This window comes from Mycteria americana, chromosome 7 (genome assembly GCF_035582795.1).
Source record: "Mycteria americana isolate JAX WOST 10 ecotype Jacksonville Zoo and Gardens chromosome 7, USCA_MyAme_1.0, whole genome shotgun sequence".
In the NCBI taxonomy this organism is placed as follows: domain Eukaryota; kingdom Metazoa; phylum Chordata; class Aves; order Ciconiiformes; family Ciconiidae; genus Mycteria; species Mycteria americana.
Window position 1 is genome coordinate 26,182,546 of NC_134371.1, and position 17,753 is coordinate 26,200,298.

Genomic DNA, 17,753 nt, shown 5'->3' on the forward strand with positions numbered 1-17,753 from the left:
AAGGGACACAGAAAAAAGTGGTATGCAAATCCTCAGAAGTGTATCATTGTAGCTGTAGCATGAAATGTCCATTCCATCCTCATTAACCCATGGAAGTACCATTGAAATTAAGTGGCTAAAAAGCAATTGAGTTGCCTACTGTATTTTTGTGTCTCTGAACCTCTGTGTCCTTTCTGTGTCTCTGAATCACAGAAGGATTAGACCCGCTATGTCAATCTTGATTCTGTTTAACCACAGCCACAAATATTTGTGCTCTGTGAGGTCTCTGATAACACGTGCTCACTCAAAGATTTTCATCCAACCTTAAAAGCTGGGCCAAGTGATGGCTGAGTTCCTGAAAATTTGTGTTAGCAGGTTGAGTGGGATTGTATGTATTAGCTACTGAGGTGAAAGCTTTAGCATACCAGTAAAAACTTTGCATGGAGCAAAGAGTGAAAAAGAAGATCCTAGCAAATCCTGAATGATTCCAGCAATCACTATTCAAAGCTACAAGACTACAGGAGAACCCAACAGAGACTAAAAAATCTAGCAGATATTTAGGATCAGGCTGTCCAAGGCTCAGGCTAGCTTGACTACCTTGATCAGGCTGTGCAGTGAGATCCTTAATCTGTAGTTGGAGTCAGTTGCCACTACAGCAATGTAGATTTAACAACAACAACAAAAGAAATAAAAAAAATCTGTAGTCAGGTGGAACCCCTCTGTGATAGGTTGCAGTTTTGAACTCTGATATAATATTGTACTTTCCACAACTTGGCTTTGTAGTATTTTTCCTTTGTAGTATTCCTTTCCATTCTATTAGAAAATGCCTATCCAGTACATACATATAATGTGCATACCTCTGTAGCACCTTCAGCTAGGATTACAGCACTATTGTCTCTGGCACTGAATAAACATCTTTTGGTATTTGCCAAGAGCATTCAGTCCAGAGAGTGGGAAGGTTAGCAGAGGAACAGATGGAGTGATTTAAGCAGGTTGAGGGCAGAGATCTCCCAGGCAAGGGCAGTTGCTACAGAGCCTCTGTAAATAATGTTGGGTTTAGTAGTTCAGTCAAGGAGAGATATAGGTACGTGGAGTTTCCTTACTTCTCATGTACCAAGCATGGATTTCAAGGAGCAGGGGTAGGATAATTAGGACTGAATAGCCTCTCCTTAGCACCTTTTGTGTCTGAAGAGCTGCACTGTCCCTTCCTCTTCTCAGTGCCCTGTGCTCCACATCCATAGAACAGCTGCATTCATCTTTGTTGTTAATGCTTAACTTGCCTTCTCCCTCATTATTATGATCAAGAAGTGTTTCTCTCCATTTGTACTTTAATGCAGGCAGTTCTAGGAGGCCCTGGAAGAACCAGATCAATGCAGAAGAGTGGTTCTACTGCAGTCAAATCAAGAACACATTTCCATTTCTGTATTGGGAGGCATTAGAGGAAGATATTTTGGTCTAAGTAGCTACATTCAGAAGATAATTGAAGGAATTTTTTTGCTATGGGCCACTGTAGAAATGTTATTTTTGCTACTACTGCAGAGACCTTTCTGTAAAGAATAGCTGAAATATTTAAGGACTCGAAAGTTGCTTCAGCATTGTTGGATGCTTTGTAGCAACCTGCAGTGATGGAGGGCAAAGGTTTTTTCTTTTAGGAAATACTCAGTAAAACAGAGGTCTTACTGAAATAAAATAACCCTGCTATTGCACAGATAGTGAGGGAAAATCAAAAGGGGTCTCTCTGTCAGAGCAGGCTGTGATGGCCATATAACAACGTGGCTAGCTTTACTTTGGACAGAATTACCTTACACAGAAATAGTAAAACAAGCATTTTCAATTCTTGTGTGAAATTTGTCTCCTAGTTTTGGGTTTGGGTGCCTAGACACACATTCACTTTGGAAATGGTAGGAGCAGTTTGATATTTCCCAGTATGCTCCTTTGTGTCCCACCTATGGGCAGCTGTCACCCTCCCACCTGTGCCAGTGGAGCTGAGCTCCTCGTTTACTTCAGTCCAAACCCCTAGTTACAGAGTCTCACCTGGCTAACTTTGAGCTGACCTGGATAATCTCACACTGAAGCAATCTAGTTCTGGTCTTAAACTTATTCTGGTAACTAGCATAAGAAGTTTCATAATGTTGTCTGCTGCGCATGGTACAAACCATGCGGCTACTCTTAAGTTATTTTGGTAGTTTGACAAATCTGCCATTGTAAAGCAGGTGTTTTAGCAGAGTGGCAGTCCGAAAATGTCCTTTATCATAAAACCTCTGTGGTGTCTCAAAGCTGTTGTTAAACGGTACAGGTATTTCTGCAGTCTCGGGAAACTAGTATTTTTTCAGAATTCTTCTTATAGGGACAAACTGAATTGCATGTTAGGTAATGAGAATATAAAACTTTCTAATTAAAAAGTAGATAGTGATGCTGTTTCACTTGGGACTGAGGTCTCTTACAAAGATCACACACTGAAATAGGGACCATCCCAGGTCTAGAGTCTGGAAGTGGATGCTGAATGATTTTTCAGAGTTCCCAGCTGCAACCTCCCCAAATCTCAATCTGTGTTTTTCTGGCTTTGATTTCATTTTGAATTCTTTTGCTGAGGACTTACAAAAATAGGTTTTTAATAGCAGCAGCCGCAGCCAGTTCTAAACATGATTAGTTTATATGTTAAGTCCTTTCTGAGTTCTCAGGGGAAGCAGATAACACAAGGTCTCTCTCACCAGGGCATTTTTAAAATGCATGAAATTCTACTGTTCCCACTTATTTATTTTTAATCTGACAGCTCTGCTACATTAGGAGGAAAGATCTCTGTCCCACCCTTGCTTTTTTAATGCCTTGAAATCAGCTTTAATAAAAATTAGTTGCTAGAAGCTGCAGCTGAGAGCAGTTGAGCTGCCACAGAGGGAGCCTCCTTAGTGGACCCCTATGATGTCAGGATGCATCGAGACAAGCAGAGAGGAGGATAGGAATCCAGCTCAGTCCTCAGACAGCACTGCTAGGTACCACTGCCGTGGGAGCAGCTACAGAGCACTTTGCCCATTTCCTCCCCCAGCAGAGCAGAGCCCTTGGCTCTCCCTCTTACCTGCCTGCATGAGGACCCAGCAGTGCCCCAGTGAGTCCAGTGGGGCACACAGTGGAGAAAACTGCAGTAGCAGTGGAAGCTCCGGGCTCTCACCGGGTTCGGATTCAGACAGCAGTGGGGTGGTGTGTGGTGGTGGTGGGATGCGAGGTGTCCTGTCCAGATACTGGAGCTTGGAGAGTCTTCACTCTGCCACAGGTAAGGGACTCTTTTTTTTAAACTGCTCTGTGATATTGCACTGACCTTCAGAAACCAAATCAAATCTTCTGGAAAAAGTATATAATTTGGAAATGCAGTCTCTTAGTCATGAGAAATAACCAAAATATTCAGTGTTTGCTAATTGTCCCCCCTGCAGACTTACAGCTAAAAGAAAATGACATAGACCCTTAATATACTTCTTAAGTCACAATGTGAGAAATAGGTTCTTAATGGCTTTGGAAACAGTGCTTAGGCTTCTACCTGATTAAAGCCATCCTTTGCCTTTGGAACAGCATTTCTTATTTCAGCTTAATTATATAGAGCCCAACATTAGAGCTGGCATTTCTCTGTGTAAATACCAGCGTAGAGTATTGCTGCCTTTAGAAAATGTCCAAGCAAGGTGCTGTGCAGCAGATGAGGGCTAGGTGCGTTTGCAGTGCTGTGTACTGAAAGAGGGAAAGGCAATTCCCTGAGCCAGCTGCTCAAGTTCGGTTTCTGTTTTCCCACCCTTTGTTTAATTCCTTTTTGAATCAGAGATTTTGGAGGCACGTTCATATAACCTAGATTTGTTCTGGCTCAGCCTGCCTGGATCTGGCATTCTAGTTTTTAATCACTGATGCGCCTATTTAGGGTTTGGATGTTTGAACTGCAAGCATGGGAAAGAAGCTTTCTCATTCCCCGCTAATACTAGCAAAGGAGCCTGGCAATGATTTTAATGGCCAGTGATTGCTGAGCTGTTCAGTTTGTTTCTTGACTGTTGCTGTTTAGAGAGATTTTTAGTAGAGCTGCAGCAAATTAGTTCCTCTCTTAGATTAATTCAGACAAGTGCCTTCAAGGCCACTAGTGACTGCCATTTCCTTAGTAAAAATACTCAGTGCTACCAGCTAGAGGCAAGGCTTGGGAAGAATTTTAGGTGTAGTTCTGTGTAATCTGCTTTAGTCACACATACTTTTAATTATTGAAAGGTCTTGTAATTCCATCTACTACTGTAGGTTTGGGGCTGTTTAATAAAATCGCCATTGCTGCTCTGGAGCCCTCTGCTGAAGTGAGAGTAACTGCACTATCATACGGGGAAGGACTACAGCACGGTGGCCAGACTATCTGACTTTCCAGCCCCCACACCAGACCTTCTAGGTGGCCAAGAAACACTAAACACTTACAGTATGTCCTGAGAGTCCAGGGGCAGGAAAAAAGGCTCAGGGCGAGATCAGGCTGTTGGCGCTCTGTTTTGGGGAAGGATCTGGGCTGCAAATGCAAGGGGATGTAATTCTGCATCTCAGTAGCATCTGCTGGCTCATTTTCTCCTGTAACTGGGAATGCAAATAATCCCTAGCATAGCTCTGACGTTGGCATAAAGTAACCCTGGCACAGGATCCTTTTTTGAACTACTACTCGCACACGAGGCAGTAGCAGTAGTTTGGTCCCCTCTCTCTTAGAGGATTTGCTGTCAGCTGTTCTCCATGGATGCATTGTTGGGCTTAATCAGGTCAGTTGATACAAATGGTGTACAGTGATATAAAAGAAGTAAGGTTGATAGCAAAAGCAAACTTTGAAGCTAAGTCTCTTTTTCTAAATGCTCTTTCATTTCCACAATATTCTTTTTCCAAAGGCTGTGAGGTGTGTCATTTTGGGGATGCTGCATGCATTTAGCAGGAAATGCAGAGACGAGAGGAAATAGAATAGAAAATGGTATGGAGACAGACTGAGGACAGGGAGAAACCAAATTAAGTTTCATAATTACAGTATTGATATATCAATACCATAATAAAAGCAGATCACTGCAGTTCAGGCTCCTTGCTGCCTCAAAATACTATGGTTGGTAAGTGTCTTCTCATGTGCAAAAGATGTCCAAGCAGTTTACCTCTAACTACTAACAAAATTCAGGTCAGAATTAGGATTAAACCTTGAGAGCAACGCATCTCCCAAAAGAATTTATTTTGCTTTGATTTTGCTCTCTTGGTATTCTTCTTTGGATTAAACGAAGGCAGCTGTGGTAGAAGGACTGCTCCTCGCCATCAATGCCAATTGGCTGTCAGAGGAGTGAGGCAGGATTTCTTTACAGCATGTGCTAAATAATATTTTTGAATGGTAAAATTTAATACACTGCTTAAAACAAACAAAAAAACCAGCAGGAGCAATAGCAGCTGGCAGTGCATGAGAGCAGTGGTAACTAGAATGCATGGCAATGTCCCCACCTTGGAGGAGCAGGGGGTCTCCAGTATCTTGGCATGTGTCATACCAAGAAGTCAGGGGAAAAAAAGTACCAAATGTGTGGAAACACTGTGAACTGATGGATGGTGCATTGAAAAAGGGCTGGAAGATGAGTCAGTCTCTTTCTCTGTTTTAAAGGGATTCTGCGTTTCCAGTAGTGGTCTTAAGGCTGGATAGGTGGACTTGGCAGACAAGGTTTTGCTTTTCTTCTCCCAGTGTGCACATAAACTTGTCTATATGAATCTTCATACTGAGTCTGTTGCTGTCTAAGACTTCAGAGAAGATTAGAAGGAAACCAGATTTAAGTGACTGGAAAGTGAAGGTGAAAGGGAACTGATATGTCTTCAGTACAATTGGAATGCAGTCATTTGAGTTTCTCTTTTACATAATTTAGATTTCAAGAGAGGGAAAAGAAAAGACAGATGTGTATGTATGTTTACACATGCATATATTTGACAACGTGTGATTTCAGAAATACAAATTGACATCCCCTATGTAGAGAAGACAGGTAGCGTTTTCCCAGGTTCACAAGGGCAAAAAAGCTGTCTTTCTTTGGTAATAATCTTCCTCTGCCATCAGTAATGAAGTATGATTCCTTTTGATTTGGAGTTGACTTTCTTGTAATATATTGATCAAAAGGGGAAGTTAAATGTGATACGAATTGAAAGAGAAAAGACCTGTTGTTACAGCACAAACTTCTATGCAAATGCCATTTGAAAAAATTATGCAAAAAACATAGTTCAGACTTGTATGAAGTGAAAAATGCTACTGTTTTTTAGTATCAGTCCATGGCATTTTTTGTCTAAATGTCAATATACATGACATTACATGAGGAGGCCCTTCTCCCTGAGGCTAAATATAAACATGAAAAGAGGGAATGCTTTGCAGTTCTACCAGGCTCTCCATTTGAGGATGCCAGAGGACTTAAGCATCAATAACCCTCACAGAGGGCCTGAGAGGCTTTCGAAGTTTGATTTAGGATAGAAAAAGAGCTACATATAGTTTGATACTCGGATAGTAGCCTTGCTATTTTTAAATACTTATGAGCAATTTCCAAATGTTTGGCCAGTGCAGTACTCCAGTGAGAAAATGACTGGAAGCTGAGGTTGCTCAGCAGTTCTGAAAATCAGGCCTTAAGTATCTCAGCTGGACAAAAAGACATGAGGCATCCAAATTAAAGGTCAGTTGTGACAGTGCTCCAGCAAGTGATTCAGTGGCACTATGGGCACTCTAACCCTGGTTTCCTAGGCAAGACTTTGTATCCCAGGCTCATGCTGCCTATATCCCATTCATCACTGTTGTACAGCTCTACTGAAAAGCTTGTTTCCTTTAGAATATTTCCAGATTCAAGCTTGTGAGTAGGTCTCTTGCTTTTCCAGCTCCTTTGTGGCAGGTCCAATCCCGACCTCATTAATACTTCTGTTTATTCTTTTGCTTGTCCAAGTTGGGAAGGACTAGAAGAGCAAAGAAAGGTAGGGACAAAGGGGGAATCGCAACTTGGTGGACTAGTGGTTGCCATAGTTTCCCAAAGAGATCCTCTGTGTATTTGTGCATATGTAGCAATTTAATGGTACAGACTACACTTCAGTGTGTCTCTGCACAGTTTTGTGGCTCCTGTATGCAGATATGCTCATCTACTAGCTTTGGGAATATGGCCTTTAAACAAACAAGAAAACATAGAGTATGGGTGGGGAGGTTTTTTTTTTTCATTGAGAGCTTAAAAAAAAAGGCGGGGGGGCGTTTTTTTAAGAAAGGTTTCTTCAAGTCATTCATTTCATTATTGTGGCTGATGAGGGAGCCAGTAATAGAGCTGTGGCAAATGCTTTGCATCTTTCTTGTTTGGCAAGAGATTTTCTTTTGAGCTCGCTCTTTTTCCTTTTTCTTCCCCTAGCCCTGCCTTTTTGGTACTGATGTCTGCAGCTGTGTTCATGGACTGCAGTGCATAATTCCACTGACCCTTCTTTCTCTAGGGTCACATAGTCAGCAGGAGTTAAAGAGGTCACACAACGGGAGATTGATTTAAGGTTCAAAGTGTTTCAGAATGCTTCCAAAGGATAGCGGGGGTGGGGGGGTGGAAAGTTAGTGCCTCAAAGCATACACTACAGCATGTTGATGTTATGTTTCACCCTTGACTTGGCAAATTGTGAGCTAGGATGTTTCAGCTGGATTCATTGATTGCATTGTAGCATGTCCTATGTGTTCCCCCCCTCCCCGTATATTTCCTGTGTCACCTGCCAGAATAACTTCCACTCATCTTCTGAACAATTAATCATTTAATTTAAAAAAAAAAAAGATACAACAATCCATGCTAAATTAACTTTGATTTTTCTCTCTCTGTGGGTTCATTTTTAATGGTGACTGATACAGTTAGGTAAACCTAAGGGAGATCCTGAACTTTTGAGGAAGAATTACCAGACTAACATCTCTTGGCTGAACTAATGAGTTGTCCTAAAGCTTAAGTAAAGATTTCTTATTTGAAAATACATCTTCCAAATAATGTGTTGAGTGTTGCTGAACTGTGACTTCACATCATACTCAAATTGTGAGGGCATCTACATTAATAGTGGTTGAGTTCATTCTAGCAAATGCAATCTCAGTAAATACTAAGTGTTTGTAAACTTGGCCACCTAACACATTTAGCACACTTAAAGAAATGTTTTTTTCAGTGCAAAATATCCTCTAGCATCATGCTTTTCCATAAAAAGGAATAGAAAATAGTGTTAATGTAGGTAGAACAGTCTAATCATGTTTCTGTACCTCTGTTTGCAGCAGAACCAATTTTTGTTAAGTTCAGCTATTTTTGTAGTTCTAATTACATTTTAATGTATGGGGGGGGGGTGTTAGTTGACTATCCCTTGAGATTTTTTTGTTTGTTTGTTTTAAAAGGAGTAAATGCTTATTCTCATCATGTCCCTGTGAGGCACAGATTACCACCTGTGCCTGCCAAGAGCTGAACATTCCCATCTTTGCTGATGCTGTGTTTGCAGGGGGAAAAAGGTAAATCTTTGGGAGCCCTGCCTGTGACACTTCCCCAGGTGTACACCCTGTTCAGGTACACCATCTTCATTCTTTTCCTTCTCTGCTTTCAAAACAACTCTCGTGAAGAACTTTTAGGTGGTGATTACTATTCCCTTTGCTGATGAATATGACATCTTCTAAGGCTATATTTCCTCAAAGATTCAGTTACCTTTAAAGTAGCCTTTCAGACCAACAGTTCTTTTGGGTATATCCATGCTTCAGTTGCTGTTATTTTTCTAGATGGAAGTGAAAGAGCTTTAAGCCACCTGATTTGGATACTACCAGCATCACAGCTCTTGCAGCAGGAAACTTGCATGGTCCAAGAGAGTAAATAGAAGGGGGAATGAGGTGGTACCATGAAGCCTACCTGACCCTTCCTTTCTCTACCTTTGGGTAGACATGCAAAGGCCTTGAGTAACTGTTGAATGTGGACGTACTGGACGTACTTCATGTAGGTAAGAAAAGCAGTGAAAAAAAAAGTTATAACGTGTTCTGGCCAATAGAGTATACGCCCAGTGGTCATGAAGAATGTGTATAATTGTTGCCTACATGTGATGAAGCTTCACTATTACTGCTTAGCAGTTAGGTTAAACAATATAGGTAGCAATCATGCCTCGTCTTTGCCATGGGGATGTATCCTTTAACTTACTAAGCTTGCCTGTAACTAAGTTATTCCCTATTAAGGCCTTGTTCTCCAATTCATCTGAATCACGAGAAGTATCTTTGAAGGATTAGAGAAATATAGCCCTCTTCTGAGGGTCAGTAATTATCTGTGGAGGTTTCTAATTTAATTAGAATCCTGCCTCATCTCAAAATCCTTCCTAGTCTGAGGTTTGTTAAGCCAACTAAGTAGTTCAGTAGTTTGCTTAAAAGTGCTAGGGACAAGCTGAGTGCACTAGACTGCACAGGATACTGTTCTGAGCAAGCCCAAAGTCTAAAGGTGACCTGTCTTGTGAGTACTGAACGCCTTCAGTGGCTGTGCCATTCAAACAAAGCTGCTGTTAAAAGTGGTGTGTCCGCATACGAAAGCAAGACATTAGCTTGGGTGTAAACTGATAGGACCATAGTTTGCACCTGGTTAACGGTCTTGGATTACATGGTGTGAACCTACAAGTGTTGGCAGCTGTCACTACAAATATACCTCAGGGTATATTTGCCTAAACAGATACAGAGCTTTGCTGTTGTTATTCTCAATCCCTTCTAATCAAGGAGCAAGACATTCCCTGGACTATGCTGTTGGCTCGCAAGAGCTCAAGTAACATTTTTTTGCCACGGAGTACAGACAAAAAGTAATTGCTTTGCTAGAGTAATTGAGCTGTTTCCAAGTTGTGCTGTATCCCAAGGAGTGCTTATGGAAGCCCTGGTGCATCAGCCCCATGTGCAGGCAGATTTCTGTGTTCTGTGGCCTCCCAGCATGATGTAGGTTGGCAAGTGGTAGTAGAACAGGAAGCAATTCATGTGTCAAAGGCAACTGAGGAAGCAAAGAAATAAAATCCATATCAGTTGTTTTGAATGTCCTTCTTGTTCTTGGTCTGTTGAATTCTCTTTTTACCTCATATTTGAGTCTGTGTATATGTATACAGTCATTCACTTGTTAAGCTTAGAATATTACATGTGCTTATTATCAAAACTGTCTGTGAGGTTTCTCAAAAACAAGCATTTCTAGATTTGGGCTCTAAATTTGTTTATCTACTCATAGGTAAACATAAGGTTTCTTTCAAAACCATTCTTAAGGGATCTAATAAATGCCTAAATAATAATTTGAAATACATTTCAAATGTACTGTTAAGATATTTGGTACCATCCTGTTGTATTGGAAGGTAAATTATATGTGAATATTTATAAAACAACTTGAAAAAGAAGTTTTTGTTTCAGGAACATCAGAAAAACACAGAGCTTTGATTTTTATTTTAATTTTTTTTAAAAACCAAAAAAGATGATAACATCACTGTAATGTTTCATGTTGGGAATAAATAAAGGTAAGACTGGCTATGTTTTTATAACAGCTGGCAGAGATGTATTTCAACATGGGAGTGAAATAGCAAGCGTTTCCCTTTTGGCTAATGGAAGTAGTTTCCATGAGGTGGATTTGAATTAGTCTCTTTATTGAAGTCTGTCCTTAAAAAGGTAGGCAAAAAGAAGGTGTGCTAGAAGGCCCAATATTAATGCCAAATGATCTGTTTTAATGGGTAGGATTAAGCTATCTATGTTCTCCCTCTGCCAATGAAATCTTTCCATGCCAGGTGTTAAAAGCCCTCAGCTAAGCGTGAACCAAGATCATGACTCAAATGCACATGCAGAAAGACATACTTGGCATTTAGAAACTGCAGTTCATAGATTCTTTTAAGAAGGAAAAAAAAAAGACTACAAATAGTGCGTATGCACTAATTGGACACGGCTCCCTGTTCCTGGAGCTGTCATTGAGGTTATTCCTTGCAGTGATCTTTAGAAAAATCAAGGCATATACAAGTTTGGAGGAAGAAAAGCTGTCTACATAATTATTGAATTTAAAAAATAAAAAAAGAGCTGTGTGGAAACTAAAGGTTTAGCCGTAGCAATAAGGCACAGCATGCACTGAGAATCAGTCTCACCTGCTGAAAAGGTGCACCCCAAGGGCTGCTGGAGCTTCTTCTGTTGTGCGACTTCCATTGCTGCCTCTCAGGTAACGTACCATTCTATTCTGTTACACTGTATAGTCTGGGACACACTGCGGCTGTAAGGCTTAAGAGAATCACATAGGTCAGCAACCCTGTTCAGCGCTGTGTGCTGAAGTGGTCAATTTGGAGTTCATCTGAAAACTACACACCTGCAGTGTTCAGACCTGACCTCGGTTTCAGTTGTGAAGCATCTGCAATTGGAAGATTACAGCAGGATGCTGAAGGCAGGAGTATGGTCCAAGAGTAAGGCACTCTGAGCTCCAGGCCTGGCTTGTTTTATAGTCCTACAGCAGGCAAAACTGCTCATGTGGTTATTGTTCAGATTTTGTTGTATGGATATATTCAAATAGTCTCAATTTCTGATGATACAGAGTGACCTGGAAAAGAAAATAATAGCATGAATTCTGGAGCTTTCGTTTGAAGCACTGACTAGCTTCTTAGTTGGCTCAGCTCCTGCTGACTCGACTGGTGCTCTGGCAGGAGGGCATCCTTCCTGAGCAGAGCTGCATGTCAGCTTGAGGTCACTGATGGTACATCCTGCTCAAGGCAAAAACCTGCCCTGCATGCCTGAAAGAAGCTTTGACAATAAACCTTTTAAGAGAGTTTATTATGAAAAAACAGCTTTACTAATACCCTGAAACAGTGGATTTGGATCAATTTGAAATGTGGCATTCTTATCAGCCTTAAAAGCCTGAGTAAATTAAAAATATGCAGAAGCCATCTGTACTGAAACTTGTTGATTGGATCTGTCATTTTTCTTTAGAGAGAGCAAAATAATTTATTTTGGGCTATTTCTGGTCCCAATTCTGAGCTTCACTACAACCTCTATACTGCTGTAAATCTAGGGCCTGGCAGTCCTATTTCAAGCCAGCTTAACATCAGTACTCTCCATAGGGTGCATTCTGGGGGTTTGGTCAAGCTTTCTCCTATGCATCTATGGTCTCAGTTGGTGGTATAATGCGCACCTGTGAAGCATTATAATGCTTCATGCTGCTTTTTCTGGCTCATGTGAGAGCATGCACTAGACAGCTGGGACTTCCACTTGGCCCCCAAGTACCAACTTGACCATCATCTCTAAGCCACTGGAGGAAGTCTCCAAAGTGATTGTATGTAGGACAGCTTATGCATCTTTTAGGGATTCACTTGTGATGGTCTGCTCTAGGTAACTTCTCTGATCTGGAGAACTTACCTTTCTGAAGAAAACCAATATACTTCCAAGGGCAGGATAAAGAAATGTCACAGCTTTTCAAGCCTGTGACTCGATACTTGAACAGAATTATTTAAAAATCCACTGAATTAATAATGACCAGGTCATTAGTTTTGACTCATCTAAATCATTCTTGATGTCTCTGGAATCATAAATGTGTGAGTGTGAGCACTGCTGGGTCAATTCCTGAAAGACTGTTTGGCCAAATACAAGTTTTTTTCTGAATAAAGATGGGGACTGCAGCCTGGCATTCCTCCTTCCTCTCAGGTGCTGCTTTTCCTTTTCTCAGTTTTGTCCACTTGTCAGAGGACTTGTCACCTATTCTTATGCTTTACACTTCATTTAGGGCGTTCTCTGATGTGCAGTAGCACCAGTGTTTTAACTTTGCAGTTAACTGTGACCCAGTTCCTGTATCATACTGAGCAAAGAAGGGGCAGTTCAGCGAGTTCTCAGTGCTCAGAGGAAAATGAGTCTTGGCTAAGTGCAAACTGTATTCAGATAAGGGCAGAAGGAATTTCTTCCAGTTACTTCCCAGCCTTTACATATGACAAAGGTTTTTAATGGCACCTTGACTTGTGTGGTTCACTGTGCTGGCTGATCCTCTTCTCTGATAAGGCAGCAGGGGGGGATGGAAGCTTCCCCCTGCACCACTGTACATGGCAAGGAGGGTAACTTGTATGATCGATACCGATTTTCTTTAATCATGCTCTTGTTTCCAGAGTCCTGGAGAACTGAAGCATTCTCTGGAGTGGGCAGCTCCTGAAAACTTTGCCTACTAGGAAGCTTTGCATCAGGGCTTCTAAAGCAGGTCTTCCTCCCACCCTGAATTTCAGAATGGTTTAGGCACTTCTGGAGACTGTCTAGTCCAAACCCCTACTCAAAACACGGTCACCTAGAGCAGGTGGCCAGTTGAGTTTTGAATATCTCCAGGAATGGAGACTCCATAACCTCTCTGGGCAACCTGTTCCAGGCTGTGGCCACCCTTACAGTAAAAAAAGTTTTATGTTTGAATAGAATTTACTGTATTTCAGTTTGTGTTCATTTATTCTTGTCCTTTTATCAGCCACCACTGAGCAGAGTCTGGCTCTGGCTTCTGCATGCCCCCCCATCAGGTATGTATACACATTGTTAAGATCCCCCAAGCCTTCTCTTCTCCAGGCTGAACAATCCCAGCTCACTCAACCTCCCTGTGTATGTCAGGTGCTCCAGTGCCTTAATCATGCCTGGCTTTTTGCTGGACCCACTCCAGTACATCCATATTTTCCTTGCAGTCTCATTTGCACTGGTTGTCAGCTGAGTCCTGGCTGAGTTTAATATGCTGGGGTTTTTTGAGTCCTAACCGCCTTAATGATCATCCTTCTCCCTGTGGGAACTGGTATCACATCTGAAGTTTTATCTGGCAAGTGCTTTCTTTGGCAAAGGAAATAGGTAGATGAAATGTTCTGAAAACAGAAGCAAATCTTTCCTGCCTTGGTCCTGAGGGCCAGGGTTTGCTGACCGTTGGATCACTGCGGGCCTCACAAGTTGCTTCCTATTGATCAGGTGAGCGCATAGTTGGAGAGGAAGCTTTGTGGAGACAAGACAGGTTGCAGTTGCTTAATTGCAGCAGATCTTGTAGTTGATGGTTCATTGGTGACATGTACTTGTACAGACAGTGTTTGATGCCTAAAGCTCTGAAATAGCATTTTATTTTTTTTCTAGGCTATGAATTGCATGGTGTGGGGTATTTTGTTTGTTTGTGGGGTTTTTTGTGCCCTCTTGCTGCACGTTTCTGCACTTGCTAAGCATACCAGTGGGAAGTGGGAGAGTTAACATCTGGTCAGTGCTGGTTTTGCTTTTCTGAGAGTAATGTCTGATATTAGCTGTATCAGGGCCTCAGGCGTATGCCAGGCCAGACTTTGGTGTGCCTGTGAAAGGGATCTGGTTGCACAAGTAGTTTATGCAAAGGTGAAGACTTGTCTGAAGTATCTCTAGAAAGCACCGAGGTTATGTGCTCTTTGATCAAGCCTTGTGTGTGGTTTCTGTACTATATACACTCAGACTCATTCAGCCTCTCTATTTATAGCACTTAAAAAGTCATGGCCCAGAAAGGACCTACGGTACTGGACACAACAGCCTACTGTTTCACTGCTGCAGTACTGTAATTATTAATCCCAGAAACCTATGTGAGAGGCCAGTGTGCTTGTTAGAATGAGCTCTTGTGAGTAAATTCCATGGATAACCCAGTTTAAACACAGCATCCCTTGGTTGTGAATGTCTTCCCTTGTCGCCCAGCCTGTGATGCACAAAGGGTGTCAATCTAGCAATTGTTCTTGCACAATTTAAAGCATTACAGTTAAAACAGGGCTTTCTCCTGTAAACACTGATCCAGACTACTTGCTTCTTGTCAAAGCACCTGAGGTAGCAAGACTTCGGGAGGCTCTCAGGAGAGACTGGAAGTAGATAGGAATGCTGGGGGGAAAGGGGTTTTGGCGATTACTAGCTCTGTGTATTCTCTGTGGCAGGCAGGCACATTAGCTTCATTCCTGCTCTGTTTTCCTCTTCTACAAAGCCTAAATACAAGGAACAAGCTTGTGTGGGTTGCTAAGCACTGTCTGTAAGATAATCAAAAGGAAAATAGAGCTGGGCTATAGACCAAGAACATTGCTTCAAGTACCCTACAAGGGCCATAGAAAGAGCTCTGACTCTGCTGCAGGATGGAATTTCCTGGCTCCCTGCGTAGCACTGATCCAGGATCTGAGAGCCATGTGACTGGGAGTGTCTTAGTGGATTGTCAAGAGTTTAACAGTGGCTGTATGTACCCATTCACTATTTTAAATGGATTGATGTTAAAAGCCCAAGCAATTCACACATCATGTAGCTCTAGTTGTGCCGGAATGATATTTACTACTTAGGGGCCTGAGGTACAGCAAGAAGAGCAAGGCACTTATGTTTTGTCTTATAACATGCAGTGTATTATGCTAAGGCAGCAGGTGGTGATAAGGGCCTCAGGTCAGGTCCTGCACTGTAATGGCGTTTCTTCAATGGGTGATACTGTTTGTGGTACTCCGCAGGAGGCCTTACTGCTGCGTGAACCTCATTTGGCAATGAGAAGGAGGAAAACGCTGGCAAGTCCTTCTGGTGTGACTTAAGAAGTTGTCTGTTCTTTGCTTCTGCCAGTCTTCTACCTTCAAAGCAGAGCTGGTGAAATGAATTGAGTGTATAAGCCTCAGCTCTTTCAAAATAAGGGTGGGAAACTAAATTTAAACGTTCTTTCATCAGCAGTTAATGCTCAGCTGTTTGACTCTGTACGGGACAGCTCAGGGTGAAGCTAGGCAGCTGGTGCCCTCCCCTCTGTAGCAGGAGAGAGCATGGGTGGCAGAAATGTGGTGATCAACAACTGAGAGCACTAGTATCTCAAAGGGCCACCATAAATTCTTCTCTGAGTGTTTTGTTTGCCCATGGCCATAAGGAAGGAACTGGGTTTAAAGGCAGTGCAGTGGAATGCACTCTAGTCATGTGTATCTTCTTTCTCTGTTTGTTGAAGTCTATATTTGGCACATCCTAGGCTGTTGTCATGGAAATGGTTGTATTGACACATCCATAGCAGAGCAGCTTTGTTCTGTACAGAAGGATCAGAAGGACGATGGGTGAGAAAGGAAGAGGCCTGTTCTCAGCATTCAGGCATTCATATTTGTTCTTCAGCTTCTTAGCTCCAGTTGGAAGGCAAACAGCTGTTGGATTAGTTGTTTTGAGCCAGTATGGAAAGAATTATGTAGAACAATACCCAATATCTGGACTTTAACACAGAGCATTACTGAACATCACACAAGATAGGATCCCCAGTTACAATAGCTGCCCCCTACATAGCTAGTATGCTACTGATTAGCACCATTGCAGAGCAGGAACATCTCTGCTCAGTCCTTTTTACCCTGTATTTCTAGTTCATGTGAGATCTTGCATGTTCCTACAAAGAGAAAATGTGCCTACTATTCTGAAAATGGTAGGAAAAAACACTTACCCGTTGTGCTCTCCATTTGAACATTGTAGCTGGAAACATTGGGGACTGTAGACAGCTATTTCCTCCTGAACTCATGAAAAAGAGTAATATCGAAGAGCTAATGAAGGTGAACTTAGAGGTGAACTTAGAAGTTAGGAATTTGGGCACATTTCATGCCTAGTGTGCTTTCTGCTGCTGCCAGGCCACCCTGCACTTCCCCCCAAGACAGGTCATCAGCTGTGAGAAGCGGAAGGAATAGAAGAATGAATGTTGAATCTATTTGCCTCATGTCAGAGTATTTTCACAGCCTGTTGCTACAGGGAGCTCCTCAGCTTCATGCCAAGAGTCAGAAGGTAAGAAACTTCAGAAGCAGTGACAGAAGCTGCATCCTGCGACTCAAAACTGCACTCTGCAGGGTTCTTTCCTCTAGTGCCTGGATCTGTGGGAGGAGTTCCTCCCCCTTCCTGTGCATCTTGAACATGGTGGGAGCATATTTCAACGCTTTCAAGCAGATATTTGTGGGTTGTTGGTTTTTTTTTTCCTCTGTTGAACATGTAAGTAGAGGCTGGTACATGCTTAGTAAAAGCCATGCTGTTTGTAATGCAGTCTGGTTATGTATCCATCATGATCCAAAAATCATCACAGTCAGACTGCAGATAAGGACAGCCTTTTCTGGTTCCATGTCAAAAATCTTCACTTATTACAATGGCCCCTGCAGACTGGACAGAATGCAAGTAAAGGTAGTTTCTGTCCCTGCAAGACAACTGTCCCATGCACTGCAGATCCCCCTATAAGTAGGAAGGGCGGGACTTATACAGAATCCACTGCTGCTGTGGTCCCAACCACTTTTAAGTGCTTTAATGGATTTCATCTTTTCAGATTTCAGGAATGTTTATTCATTAATCAACTTTCCAGATTGTCATATATAAGCAATCCATATTAGGGTGGTAAAAGGTATTTGTAATTAGAACTTCCCCAAACCTAAGTTTTCAAATTTTGCATTGCTAATTTGATTAAAAAAAAAAAAAAACTTTATTGTTTTGCTTGAGGTTTTGATGCAATAGTCCATTTCCTGGTGCTTTTCTTTTGTGTGTGTATGTGTATGAAGGGAACCAGATTGGAAGGATTTTCAGTTTGTGTAGAAATTTGCAAGATTTAAGAACATCATCTTAATTTTTAGCTGCTTATCTGTGGCAGCTGTTCCACCTGAGAAAGCTTCTGCTTCCTTCAGGGCTCTGTGACCCTAGCACAAACTGGTCACCCTGTAAACACTGGCAGATTAGGGTTACGGAACCCATAGTATTGCTGTTGTTCAAAAAAGACGCAGCAACAGCAGCAACCTGGAACTTACTGTTTATCTTTGATAAAGCCAAATACTGAAAAATATTCTGTAAACTTGGCCCTTAATTGTCATGACAAGTGAAATGAAAGATG

The 17,753-nt window shown here is 41.9% G+C and overlaps 1 protein-coding gene across 2 annotated transcripts in view; it reads left to right on the forward strand.

Moving 5' to 3' along the window:
- Positions 1-17,753, forward strand: part of ARHGEF4 (Rho guanine nucleotide exchange factor 4) — a 124,058-nt gene that overhangs the window by 18,562 nt on the left and 87,743 nt on the right. Inside the window, exon 1 of one of the 2 annotated variants that reach the window (XM_075507464.1) lies at positions 2,962-3,247. The exons of the other annotated variant lie outside the window; for it this stretch is intronic. Coding sequence (XP_075363579.1) covers positions 3,061-3,247 — 187 coding nt within the window. The 5' untranslated portion in view covers positions 2,962-3,060. Of the gene's footprint in view, positions 1-2,961; positions 3,248-17,753 lie in introns of those variants that run through there. 2 annotated transcript variants of the gene reach the window in all.